This window comes from Canis lupus, chromosome 28 (genome assembly GCF_048164855.1).
Source record: "Canis lupus baileyi chromosome 28, mCanLup2.hap1, whole genome shotgun sequence".
Classification (NCBI taxonomy): Eukaryota; Metazoa; Chordata; class Mammalia; order Carnivora; family Canidae; genus Canis; species Canis lupus.
This window is the reverse complement of record NC_132865.1, coordinates 2,722,498-2,736,788: the sequence shown is the minus strand read 5'-3', so window position 1 is coordinate 2,736,788 and position 14,291 is coordinate 2,722,498. Positions and strand designations below refer to the sequence as shown.

Here is a 14,291-nt window from a genome sequence, read left to right as displayed (position 1 = left end):
TGTTCTGAAGTGTCCCATCGTCCTTCATCTCCTGCCCCAACCCGCTGACCATTCTCCCTCAAACCGCCCTGCAGCAACTATCAGACGCAGCATCTTTAGCCTCTGCAGTCCTAGTCTTTCTCCCTTGAGCTGCAGTTGAAACTGATCTCACACATCTATGTCTAATATTCCTACTCAGATTAGATCTCCCAAACACAGGGACTAGGTATTTACCTTTTTATATTCCTTATGAAAATTCCTTAATGGGTATTTAATAAAAGTGCATTCATTATGGAATACTAGTAAACAACTGTATGATGATAGAAGTATGTCTTTAATGTTTCAATACTGAAGAATACATACAAAAAAGTAAACAAGTTTTGACTGTGTATCAAAATTAGGATTCATTTTGGAAGAAAATATAATTTACATAATTCTATTAGTTTTCAAAAATTACATTTAATTACTATGTTACCTTTTATAAAAGGGGGGCGAGGGAATGTCATGATGTAATCTTTCCTTATATAATAGCAGTACTTTGGTTGGTTATATTCTGAAAAAAGAATGAGACATTTTCTCTTATTCTTTCGAGAAAAGGATCTGTAAGATTTAAATGATCTCCAGAAAAATGTTTCCATTGCTTCAGCTGTGACATGGAGAGAGGTTTCAGAGAGTTAGACTTCTGTTGATGTGCACCAAGTTGACAATTTCTAGAGACAGGGAATTTTTCCAATGAATCACCTGAAATAAGTAAAACAATGAGAAAATCCTTAGGCTAACCAATACCCTACCATAAACAGTACTTTTTATTTTATTACATAATGAGTTTATATAATTTATTGCATTTTGGTCTCTGACTCAAGGACCTTGTTGGTCTAGTGAGAGATAAATTAAGCAAATAACCATCTAAACAGATGTATTACAATCCCACAACCCCTTGTCTAAAACCTTTGGGGCCAGATACGCTTCTAAATTCAGAATATAATTGGAACAATCTGGGACAGCACTCCATAATCAAATTCATTAATATTCTGCAGTAAGTCATATGAATAGTCTTATGAAATGGATTAATGACTCCTGATAAATTCACATCAATTTAGGTAAGGTTTTTGCCACTAAATCAGTTTGTTGCAAATTCATGAAGAAAAAATAAATAAATTTTGGTCTTTCAAGCTTTCTAGATTTCAAAATTGAAGATGAGGGACTGTGGAGTTGTATTACAAACAGTAGTAAGGGTACGGAATTACGATACAGAGAACTCTGAGCACATATAACAAGAAAGCTGACTTGTTTTTGTTAAGATCTGAAGGATGAGAAGGCAAGAACCAGGTGGGGAAAAGAGTTAAAGCATTCCAGAAGAAGGACCTACACAAAGGCTATGAAAGTGAAGGAAGTCTGGCACAGTCAAGGAACTGACAGGAGCCCAATGCAACTAGAGCCTAGAGAGCGAAGATGAAGAATGATGCAAGAAGTTCAGTAATGCAGGGTGAAGCATGCATTCAAGGCCTGGATAATGCAAAATACTGATTAAATCATGAATGGCAGAGGCTGGTAGTTATTCACTAAATCCGTATCTCTTTTCTCCAGGGCACTTAGTCACATTCCCCAGTCTTCCTTACAGTTAGATGCAACCACTGAGTGTGACCTATATGGAATGTGAATAGATATATGCTCTATGTCACTTTTAGGTCAGGCCTAGAAAAATCCCCCACACCACATTGTTTTCTACCTTTTCTCCATTCTCACCTGCTGGCTGGCAGCTGCCGGGATCCCAGCAGGGAACTCTAAGGCCCAAGGGGATGGTATAACCCAAAGTGGGAGAAGCCTAGACCATCAAACCACGTCATACAAGGCTGTCCACTCTGTTACGATTATGTGCCCTGCTACATGAGAAATATACTTCTATTGTAGGTAGGCCTCTATGCTTTTTGAGTTTCCTGTTACAGCACTTAACCCAACCCTAACTAAACACTGTAAAGATTTTAGTCTCTATCCTTAAGAGCAATGGAAGTTCTTCAAAGAGATTTTTTTAAACATTTTCCTTATAGAAAATTTCAAATATATATAAAAGGTGGCAAGATAGAAATGGAGAACCTACAGTTTACCATGTACCCCACCTTCAATACCTGTCAACTAATAGCCAATCTTGTTTTACTTAGACTCCGCTTACTCTACTTCCTTATTATAATGAAATAAATATGTGGCATATATCATTTCAACTGTAAATATCTCACTTTGCATTTCTAAAAGATAAAGATTTCTTTTTAAACTTTATCACACTTTAAATAACTGTCTTTCCTTAATACCTAAATCTTGTCAATGTGCAAAACCATTGAGGTCTTAAGAGATGACAACATTACTTTAAGAATTTGGAGACAGTAGAATAATATCTCCAAAGTACTTACAAAACAAAAGACCTATTGACTAGAATTGTACACCTACCAAAGACAGCATTTGAGAGAGAGAGAAAAAGCAAATACTCTGAAAAATCAAAGATCAAGAGTGAACCACTAGTAGGCCTTTGTTGGAAAAAACAGACATGAAAAGACAATAGAAGTGAATCAAAAGACGTCATTAATTATATTAACTATAAAAAACTAACTGTTCTAGTTAAAACATAAGACTGGAAAAAAGGAAATCCATCTTTATGCTGTTAACAACAGAATTAACTAAAACATAAGGACACAGACAGACTTAAAACAAGGAAGATACACCAAATACCATAAAGAAAGCCAGCATAATATATAAACTTAAGATAAATGAAAGCAAAAGATATTAGGATAAAGAAATCATACCTATTAATAAAATAAGCCATAATAAAAAAATTCACAAAGATACAAAATATACAAAGCAAATGTTGATTAACAAGTAACTTTGATAAATCCACTGTCACTGTCATATTTTAAGATTTTAACATATTTCTTTCAATAACAGATATAGCTAACAAATCACATTATTAATAGAAAAATGGGCAAATGATATGAACAGATGATTCATATAAAGGAAGGCTCTTAAATACAAGAAAAAAATGCTCAACTTCATTCATAATAAGAGGAAAACAAATTAAAACTAGACTAATATATTTTTTTACTATCAGATAGAAAAATTCAAACATTTGGGGCGCCTGGGTGGCTCAATGAAGCGTCTGCCTTAGGCTCACGTCATGATCCCAGCATTGGGCTCCCTGCTCAGCAAGGAGCCTGCTTCTCTCTCTCTCTCTCTGCCCCTCCTCGCCCCTCCCCTGCTCGTGCTCTCTCTTCCCCCTCTCTATCTTAAATAAATAAATAAAATCTTAAGAAAAAGGAACCACATACAAAGTTATGAGATTCAACTTAGAGGAAAATGTACAGCCTTTAATACCCATTGCAGAAAAGAAGGCTGAAAAATCATCAAGTTAAGCATTCGGGTTGAAAAATTAAAAAAAAGAAGTTTAGGGATCCCTGGGTGGCGCAGCGGTTTGGCGCCTGCCTTTGGCCCAGGGCGCGATCCTGGAGACCCGGGATCGAATCCCACGTCAGGCTCCCGGTGCATGGAGCCTGCTTCTCCCTCTGCCTGTGTCTCTGCCTCTCTCTCTCTCTCTCTCTCTGTGACTATCATGCATAAATAAATAAAATCTTTAAAAAAAAAAAAAAAAAAAAAAAAAAAAAAAAAAAGAAGTTTAGGGTAAATACAAGGAAAAATGAAGATAAAATAAGAGCAGTAGTTATTAAAATAGAAAACGCATACAAGAGAGAATCAAATGTTGACTTATATTATAGGTGAAGTCCTCCATGTCAGTCTTGTCCGGTCTACCTTCTTAAACCTTTCAACACGCTTGACCAAGTGACTTCCAAGTACTGGTCACTGCTTCCTCAGGTCCTACCCCCGATCCTGTTCCTATCTGAACAGTGTCAGCTCTGGAGGACTGGCGTTCTCAGCCTCACTGGAGCAGCACTAGGAGTTTGTCAAGTACTGAGGAGTACGGTGGTCCATGCTAACGCCTCGCAAAGTATGACCCCACTGTGAATGGGTTGTACAAAAAATAAACACACAGCAGCATTATTCTGTCAAGTGTATGTTTTTTATGAAATAGAAATAAGGATTAAAAACACTTCTGTAATTCCAAAGCCATTATACCGGTTTTAAAAGATTTTCCTAAACAAGTTAAATTGTTCACAACTAATTCAGAAGAAGCTAAACTGAGAAAACTAGTAAGGTTCTAACTAATATCTTCTCAAACATCCATCTGGCAGGTGCCCTATGACGTGAGGGAAAAAGAAAACTAACAAATGTGAATGGTAAATATTTTAGTTACTCTGTATTCAATGTTTTCAGTAGCTAAAGAGGGACAGAGAGACAAAATAACTTTACCATTTTAACACGATTTAGATTTAACTAACCTGTACCATCTTGGTCTCCTGTACATTCACAGTCAAGCAGGTCATGAGTAACACAATGTGAACTTTCATGTAATGTGAACAAATTTTTTAGCTCTTCTACTGAAAACTGGATATGTTCAGATGTCCTGGTGAGGTCAACAACTGCCCCAGAAAGATCTTGCTTACTGATCTGTCTTTGATAAATCTTTTCTTCTATTGTACCTAAAGAAAAAACATTGAATTGATTTCCTTCACATCTTTAAGTTCATTATTTTTGCAGGGTAAAACATGTTTATTAGCATACAAGTTAACAAAATAACAATACTCCTGATATCAAAGCCCAAATTAACAAAAAAAAAAATCTTTTGATTATTCAAAGAGACTTTTTTTTTTTTTCACACTGAAGGGTTATTACCTGTGGTTAGAAGTCTGTAAATATGTACAGGATTTTTCTGACCATCTCTCCATACTCTAGACATTGCCTATAGGAAATAAAGGAGAATTCAGAGTATAGTGGGAACCAATAACCCTGTCCACATAAGCAATATGTGTTAATACATTTAAGATTAGGAATTCTAGATTTTACTTGTAGCTTCAGCAAACAAAGCCCAGGCATACCCAAGCATTTTCTACCTCCTATTTTTTTCCTGGGATAAAGAAAGGGGTGGGGACCCCTGAGTGGCTCAGCGGTTGAGCATCTGCCTTTGGCTCAGGTCATGATCCTGGAGTCCCAGGTTCAAGTCCCACATCGGGCTCCCTGCATGGAGCCTGCTTCTCCCTCTGCCTCTGACTCTGCCCCTCTCTCTGTGTCTCTCGTGAATAAATAAATAAAATCTTAAAAAAAAAAAAAAAAAAAGAAAGGGGTGGATAAACATTCACTGTAAAATAGCTGCAGGGGGGGATCCCTGGGGGGCGCAGCGGTTTGGCGCCTGCCTTTGGCCCAGGGCGCGATCCTGGAGACCCGGGATTGAATCCCACGTCGGGCTCCTGGTGCATGGAGCCTGCTTCTCCCTCTGCCTGTGTCTCTGCCTCTCTCTCTCTCTCTCACTGTGTGCCTATCATAAAAAAAAAAAAAAAAAAAATAGCTGCAGGGGTATCACACAACACTGAGAGGATCTATCTGCACCAAATAGGACAGTAAGGACACAAAGAACCAAGTATAGCATGGGCATGGAGGGTTTCTTCCAGTCCAAGGAGCTAATGACTTAATCCTAAGGAATCCCTAGGATACCTAATCAGTTCAGGCTATAGGTAGTTCCTATGGTTTTATAACTTATCAGTGATAGTGTAGAGAGTTGGTGTTCAAAACCCACACCCTCTAAAGTCCTAACCATCAACCAGCTCCTGGGAGAGATACTCTAAGCCCTAGTAATACCCTGCCTGGTAAGAGTATCTTAGTTTACCTAAGGCCTTGGGCCACAGAAGATAGTTTTTGCTGACAAGGTGATTTAGGTGGGGGTCTTGGGACCTGTGGAGGGGCTGGAGACTGAGCAGCTTAGGTCATTCACACTGCTACTCCACGCTTATATGGCTGACCTCCAACAAAATCTCAACACATCAAGACTTGAGTGAACCTCTCTGGACGGCAATACTTCAATCTGTGTTGTCACTCATCAATGCTGGCAGAATTAAGTATTGTCTGTACGACCTCAGTGGATAAGGACAACTGGAAGCTTGTGCCTTGTCTCTCCTGAAATCCACATGTGCCGTTTGCCTTTACTGATTTTAGTCTGTACCAAACTGGGGAGACTAAGCCTGCTGGGGATATGGGGATGTAATAAACCGTAACTATGAGTATAGCTGTTTTTCCTGGTTCTCGGAATCCTTCTATAGTAATCACTGAACCTGAGGGTTGTCTTTGGGTCCCCCACCACAGACACCAGATGAGGTGCAAATCCATAGGTAGATCTCAAAGTACGTGAAGATAGACTGTATTCTGAAGAAAACCAAAAGCAGCTTCTGAAATATTTCCCCACATAAGCTAATTTAATATCTTTATTATACCATCTACAAACCCTGATAAAAGTGTCTACAACACTTTGTTGTCTTTCCCTGGTAGTCATGAGCATCCCAAAGGCCCAACTGTGTAGTATAGACTAGAGATACACAGGCTTGGGTCTGAATCCTGGCTCTGCCTCTGACAGGTTATGTGGCCCAGAACAAGCTTCCATCTCCTCATCTGTAAAACAGGGCTAATAATACCCACACTTGCAGAACTATGATGAAGATCACATATATGTAAAGCACTTATAGAATGCCTGATAGAAAGTAAGAGCTCAGTACACAGCAGTTATTATACATCCTCCTCATCCTCATATCCCCAGCAGGCATAGTCTCCCGAGTACACATTCTATAATGTGTATTTAATGCATAAATAGTCATACCTGGATATCAGTGGCTGGATTCCAATCAATGTCATAGAGAATTAAGTGAGATCCTCCAATAAGGTTAAGTCCCACACCACCAGCTTTTGAACTTAACAAAAAAATAAAATCAGAAGAGTATTTACTATTAAAACTATCAACAATTTGCTGTCTTTGGGAGACTGGTGTTTGTCCATCAAGTCTTGTATAAGTATATCCATGACGCTTGCATACTTCTTGTAGAATATCCAAGGTTTGTGTGTAGTTGGATACCAACACCACCCTGCCAATCAAAAAGAAGAGCCTTTATATACAATTTTAAAGCAGTGTTAGATTTTTTTCACTGAAGGAAAATACTACAGTGGTACTACCAGTGATATTTATAGAACATGCAGCAATGACCCTGTACGATTAAAATATAGGTTCTCCTTCAAATTCAATTTTTAAATCAATATCTAAGAGACTTCTAGTTTTAACTGGAATAAAGATCTTTTTTCATCTCTCTGAAGCCACTCTAAAAACAGTACAATGAGAAATAGAAATAACTCTACCTTTGATAAAACAAGGAGATACCTACATGTGAAAATAGAGAATAAAGGAATGGCGACTTGCTTAGGGAGTATAGAGAACATAAAACCTAAGTGCCTGAAGGGAGAGATTCTAATAAGAAACAAGAGCAAATTTATTCACATCAGAGAATCCTAAGACACCTCAGAAGGAAGGAGTTTAGACTGCCGCCATTATAAGAGCACTGGTAAACAGAGCCCATACTCTACTCCCATGTAACCAGCTGACTATTCTTTCTCAGCTAGTGTGTTTATACTCTGGAGAAAGTAAACCAAAGAAAACTGAGACCAGAGGACTCTAGAAGGCAAGGATATAGTGACAAATCAAAATGAAAGTCTGCATACTGGATAGATCCCAGTTCCCTTTTACTGCCAATTCCCAAAACACCAGTAACCAGGTATCCCTCTCATATCCCATCCCCAAAAAGATAGTACTGAAAGATTCATCTCTGGGATGACTTAAATGACCCCAGAGAAAAGGTCCAGCCAGTTTACTACTTAATTACCCAGTGAAGGCCACCAGTCAACCAGCCCTGCTCGGACAGAGTGTTTAGTAAATGTTTTACTGCATCACTCTTAAATATGAATGGACACCAAGGATCACCAACTATTTGTGGTGAGGCTCCAACGTGAAAAATAGAAACCAAAGCAAATAAACAGAAAAGAAGATAACCATAAAACAGAGCAATGGAGGAAACAGGAGACATCTTTAAGAAAATAATTAATATCCTCAAGTAAGAGATGCATTCACAAGAAGAGAAGGCAATAAAAAAGAATAATCAAAAATAAGAAAATATCTTAGAAATTTTAAATGACAATCAGAATAAAAATTTAACAGGAGAGTTGGAACATAATAACAAGAGAGTATGCCAGGAAATAGGTGGGGAAAAAAAAAAGGCGATGGAGCGCCTGGGTGGCTCAGGTCATGATCGCAGGGTCCTGGGATAGAGTCCCATGTTGGGCTCCCTGCTCAGTGGGGATTCTGCTTCTCCCTCTACCTCTGCCTGCTGCTCCCCTGGCTTGTGCTTGCTCTGTCAAATAAATAAATAAAATCTTTTTTTAAAAAAGTGATGACCAATAAGAGAGAAAAGATAAAAGAATTAGAGTATCAGTCAATGAGGTTCAGTATCTAACTAACAAAAATTCCAAAGAAAACAAAAGAAATTGTTTTGAAAGAGAGAATATTTCCCAGACATGGGGTCTTCAGACTGGAAGGACCTACTGAAGTTCCCAACCCAATAAATGAAAAAATGATCCAAATTAAGGCACATCAAGATTATAACTCAAAGCATGAGAAATTTAAAAAAGCAGCTATAGCTTTCACGGAGAAAATACAAGTTACAAGCAAAGGATAAAAATCAGGAAGGCATCACACCTCAACTGGAAAAGCTAGAAGACATGTAAAGTACTTCCTTCAAAGCTCTAGAAGAACACTGTTTCACTTTAGAATTTTAGAACCATGCCAAGTCGTTGGTCAAGGACTAAGTTTCAGACAAGCACAAAGTAAAAATGATTTCCCTTCCATCTCCTCTGTCTCAGGAAGCTACTGCAAGATGTGCTCCAGTAAAATGTGAAACCCAGGAAACATAAGGTACAACACAGAAAAGAAAAAAAAAAAATTCTAGATGATGGTTAAGCAAAGTCCCAGGATGACAGCTCTGCAGCACAATTTCAGAATGACTGGTTCAAATTGTAGCATGAGGGCAGAGGACAAGGGAGAAGACAAAGAAAATACAAAAGAAGTTACAGACTAATAGGAAAAAGGCACTGAAAGGTAATGAAGGTTATATATAGGAAGACTTTATAATACTTACAAACAATAAAGCAAATGGGGAGAAGAAGTAAAAAGAAAAAAAGGCAACCAGTAACTCTAAGAGGGCTACTAAAAACTTGTTCAAGATAGAAAATGCAATCATGGTAAGCTATTTGGCTTAGCAGTGAATAACAACTTTATTATAACAGAAGTATTAAATGCTAATTTAACCAGAAGCTGTGATGTAACTGTCTTGAAAGGATGAAAGGGAGTGGAGGGGACATAAGAGCATTAGATTCTCATGAATCACAAGAGGAAGTCATTAGATAAAATAAAAAATGGATGAGACAAGTAACATCAGCAAGATGGACTAGGAAGTTCCGGGTCCTTTTTACGTCATAGAAACATTAAATGAACAACCAGAAACAGACTGAAATAATTTTATAGGGGCTCTGGAAATCAAAAATCTACAACAACAAATAAATGCTTAATCAAGAAAAAGCCATATTTAAAATACGGTAGGAAATTTCATGGTGTTTTTACCCACCCTTGCCCTACTCCCTCCCCAGTACAGTTTGGTTTGGAAGATGGCAGCCAATCCCCTTGTTCCCTTTAGTGAACTGAATCTGCAAAGTCCTAACCTGTCTGCAGGGTACTTGAGGGGTTGGTATCTACCAGTGTTACCTAACTCAGAGTTCAGATGACCAGAAGCAGCTAGGATCTCAGCTAGGGGAAGCCACGGGAAGGGGTGGGGGGTGCAAGAAATCACTGCCTGCGGAATAGAACATGAAAACTAAGGTTTTAGAAGAAACAGGGGTGAGGCTCATACAGAAATTAAGACATTTAAAAGGAAAAAAGAGGAAAACATGACCCATTTAAAGGAACAAAATAAGTCTCCAGACATTGTCCTGGAAGAAACATATGCTTGTGGAAAAAAGACTAAAATAACTCTCCTAAACATGCTCAAAGAGCTAAAGGAAAAAACTGGACAAAGGACTAAAGGAAACTGGGAAAACTATGTATGACAAAACAAGAACATCAACAAAGAGAAATTACTGAAAAAGAACCAAAGGAAATTCTGAAGCTGAAAATGTGATGTGACAAGAGAGCAGTGACAGCACATGAGCTGGCAATACTGGTGATTGCACTAAGAAACAGGATGCAGAGGGAGAGAAGAACTAGGGCCTGATATTTTATAATGAGCCTTTTAACATCTTGAAAAAGAAAATTTTAAACCATAAAATAATGTAAAAAGTAAAACCAGTATTTATTATAATAGCCGACGTTCAATAATTAAGCGAAAATTAAAGTCAAGACTATCTCCTATATATTATTAGCACTAGAAAATAAAAGCAAATTTTAAAGTTTTAATTATAAAGCAAGAAATAAAGCCAATTTTAAAGTTACAATTTTTTAAATTATCTACACTAAGAAGGAAAAGATAATCCAACAATAATTTAGATTTGTATTTCTGTACCAGTTACTTTTTGCTACATAATAACCATCCCAAAGTCCAGTGGCTTAAAACAACAACCATTTACTTTATATTTAGCTCACAAACTACAGAATTAAAAAGAAAACCCAGACCCAAAATGGCATCACTTAGGTCAAGACCCCAAGTCAGGAACCAAGACTTAATCACTAACGTAACTGCAGTTTCAGTCCCCCAGGAATGTAACCTATAAACCAGTCTACATGGAACTTCCTAGTCAATACTAGGAAGTTTACTGATAGACCCCTCCACTCCCCTTAGGACAGCAAGTCAGCTTAGATAATCCATTCCTTGCTGATAAATTTCTTTCTTCCCTCCCTGCCTCTCTGCCGTTAAAACTTTACTGGGGCCACCTGGGTGGCTCAGTGGTTGAGCATCAGCCTTCGGCTCAGAGCATGACCCCAGGGTCCTGGGATTGAGTCCCACGTCGGGCTCCCCGCAGGGAGTCTGCTTCTCCCTCTGCCTGTGTCTCTTTGTCTCTGTCTCTCTCTGTGTCTCTCATGAATAAATAAAATCTTTAAAAAATAAAACCTTTGTTAGCTAAGCTCAGAAGAGCTCCCCTCTACTTCTTGCTAGATGGTGCTGCCTGATTCATGAATCATTTAATAAAGCCAATTAGATCTTAAAATGTACATGTTTGAATTTTATTTTTTAACAGTAGGCTGGTGGGGATGCCTGGGTGGCTCAGTCAGTTAAGTGTCTACCTTTGGCTTAGGTCATGATCCCAGGGTCCTGGGATCAAGCTTCACAGGCTCCCTGCTCAGCAGGAAGTCTGCTTCTCCATCTCTCTCGATCCCTCACATACTCCTGCTTGTGTCCAATCTCTCTCAAATAAATTTCTCTCAAATCACTCTCAAATAAATAAACAGAATCATAAATAAACAAACAAACAGTAGGTTGGCAATTTAGGTTGGGCTCAGCTAGAAGGTTCCTCTGTGGCTGTGGCTAGAGTGACTCACGTACGTATCCGTAGTCAACTGCCTGGTCACCAGGCAGCCAAGGCTTATTCACAGGTACCCAAGGGAGGACAAGCCTCAATGCACAAGATCTTTGCAAGTCCCTTTTTGTGCCACATTTGCCAACACTGCATGGTCCAATTCAAGTCATGTGGCTGAGCTCAGAGGCACAGTGGGAAGTCACTCAAAATTATCTAGCAAAGGAACATGGATACATGGAGGAGAACTTAGACCATTTTTGCAATCTACCATAATTCCAATCATTTCCATATTATTTCAGTCATTTTTCCTTCCTCTATTACTGTTACAGTCAGCAGTTAGTTAGGCTTTAACAGAATACTTGAAGGTCAGCAAAAGGGGGAGGGGGTCAAGACCTGTTGTGAAGAAAGCTAGTGACCCGAAGAAAGCTAGTGACCCATCCTGGCAGCATTCCACAAGCAAAGCCACAAGAAGCCAGATCAAACCAGACAGGCCCCAGACAAAGAAGGCCCAAGACTCTGACCAGGTAAGGGACAAAAGGTGTAAAACCCTGCTCCCAAAGAAATCCTCTCCCCAAATAAGTACCCCACCCCTCAGGTAACAACTGTCAATAAAAGATAGAGACCCAAGCTTCTCCCTTGAGCCCACCCACTCTCCCATTTCCAGAGTGTACTCTCACTTTAAAAATCTCTTCACTTAAACCGCTCGCTCAACCACTATGTTATGATGAACAAGACCAAGAGCCTCCAGTCATGTCCCCTGGCGGGCAAGATGGAGGCCTCAGGGCCTGGAGTCTCCCCAGTTCACCCAGCAACACTATAGGGATGAATAACATTACCTAAACACTCTTTCTGATACAGCTTCACTAGACAAAAAAAAAAAAAAAAAAAAATCCAGCTTAATATTTTCCCCCAATAGGTTCTTACAAGGCTAGATACAGACTGATGTGACAGGTGACTGACTAAGGAATCTCCAACAATCCTCCTTTAGAGGTCTAGAGCACCACCACCACCACCACCACCCCCCCCCACACACACACAAGTACATATCACTTTTGAAACAAGACTGTTCATTTTCTCTTCATAGATTTAGACTATCCCATAAAGCAACTGACATCTGGGTGCAAGGTGCACCCAGCAAAGTCTCCATCCAAGTGATGCACAAGGGATGCAACATAAACCCTGCTTGCCAAGCTGTGAAGCCTAGTGAATGAACGTAACAACCAGGAGGGAAAATAAATGTTTTTAAATTTTGAAGTTTCCTTTTTAAAAATTCCATAAAAGGGACACCTGGTGGACAAGTCAAGAGTTCTCAGCTATGCCTCCACCCAGTTATAATACACCTTAACCTTAACCTGCACAAAAACACTGTATGTACTAAAAGAGTTCTTCCTGAAGATCTCAAATATAACTGTCTGGTTCAAGTTAATGGTAGTACAGAAGTTACAGTGAAGACAGTAATATTATCCCTGAAACCAAACGGTGTCACTTCTAGCCACGTATCTTTAAAGGCTTAGAATGCTTGTGCATAGGCAGCCCAGCCCTGGAAAGCCTGGCCTCTACATCCAGTTGGCCATAGGAAAAAAGGGCCAGACCTCAACACCTAAAAAACAACCCAATTAGAAAATGGCAGAGAACTTAAATATACATTCTTCCAGTGAAAATACACAAATCGCCAGCAGTTAGGTGAAAAGATGCCCAACAACACTCATCATCAGGGAAAGGCAAATCAAAAGCACAAGGAGATACTATCTCACACCCATTACGATGGCTGTTATCAAAAAACAAAATCACAGTCTTGGTGAGAAGAACGTGGAGAAATTAGAAATCTTGTGCACTGCTGGTGGGAACGTAAAATGGTGTAGTTGCTATGAAAAGTAGTATGGTGGTTCCTCAAAAATTTTTAAAGGAATTTCCAAGTAAGCCAACAGTTCCACTTTTGGGTATACAACCAAAAGAACCAAAAGCAGGGCCTTTTTTTTTTTTTTTTTTAAAGTAGGCTCAACGCCCAGCATGGAGCCCAACATAGGACTGGAACTCACAATCCTGAGATCAAGACCTGAGCTGAGATCAGGAGTCGGATGCTTAACCAAGTGAGCCACCCAAGTGCTCCTGAAACCAGGGTCTTTTTTTTTTTTTTTTTGAAAGCAGGGTCTTGAAGACATATTTGCATATCCATGTTCATAGCAGCATTATTTGCAATAGCCAAAAGGTGGCGCAACCCAAGGGCCCATCAACAGATGACTGGATAAACGAAATGTGGAAAATATACACGATGGAATAATATTCAGCCTTAAAAAGGAAAGAAATCTGATACATGCTACAATATGAAGCTCAAGTGCATTAACGTCAGTGAAATAAGCCAGTCACAAAAAGACAATACACTGTATGATGCCAGTTTTATGAGGACCTTGAGTACTCAAATTCACAGCAACAGAAAGCAGAAGGGTAGTTGCCAGGAACTGAGGAGGAGGCAGGAATGGGGAGTTGTTATACACCGGGTACAGCTTCTGTTTTGCAAGATGAAAAGAGGAAGATTGGTTGTACAACAATGTGAATGAGCCTAGCAACACTGAACAGTGCACTTAGAAATAGTTAAGAGAGTAGATTCATGTAATATGTATCTTACCACAATTTTTAAAAGGGCAGGGGGCAAGAGGATCTCTTCAGATAATGTAAAGCAGAACAAACACCCATCCTATGCTACTGATGGACGTGTTGCTTCTTCTCTCATAGGACAAGATAGGACACAGTTTTACAGACCCACAGTCAAAATTATCCTATCCCAACTCTGCCTCCAAATTATGCTTTTCCTCGTCATTCCTTTCTTCCCACAAGAGGGAAAC

The 14,291-nt window shown here is 39.1% G+C and overlaps 1 protein-coding gene across 5 annotated transcripts in view; it reads right to left on the bottom strand.

Moving 5' to 3' along the window:
- Positions 1 to 294: 294 nt before the first annotated feature.
- RAD54B (RAD54 homolog B) overlaps positions 295 to 14,291 on the bottom strand; it is an 89,490-nt gene continuing 75,493 nt past the window's right edge. For all 5 annotated transcript variants that reach the window (XM_072803888.1, XM_072803889.1, XM_072803891.1 and 2 more), the window contains 4 exons: positions 6,722 to 6,983; positions 4,753 to 4,819; positions 4,359 to 4,559; positions 295 to 720 (listed from right to left, as the gene is read on the bottom strand). In XM_072803888.1, the coding sequence (XP_072659989.1) occupies positions 500 to 720; positions 4,359 to 4,559; positions 4,753 to 4,819; positions 6,722 to 6,983 (751 nt within the window). In that variant the 3' untranslated portion in view covers positions 295 to 499. The remainder of the gene's footprint in view (positions 721 to 4,358; positions 4,560 to 4,752; positions 4,820 to 6,721; positions 6,984 to 14,291) is intronic.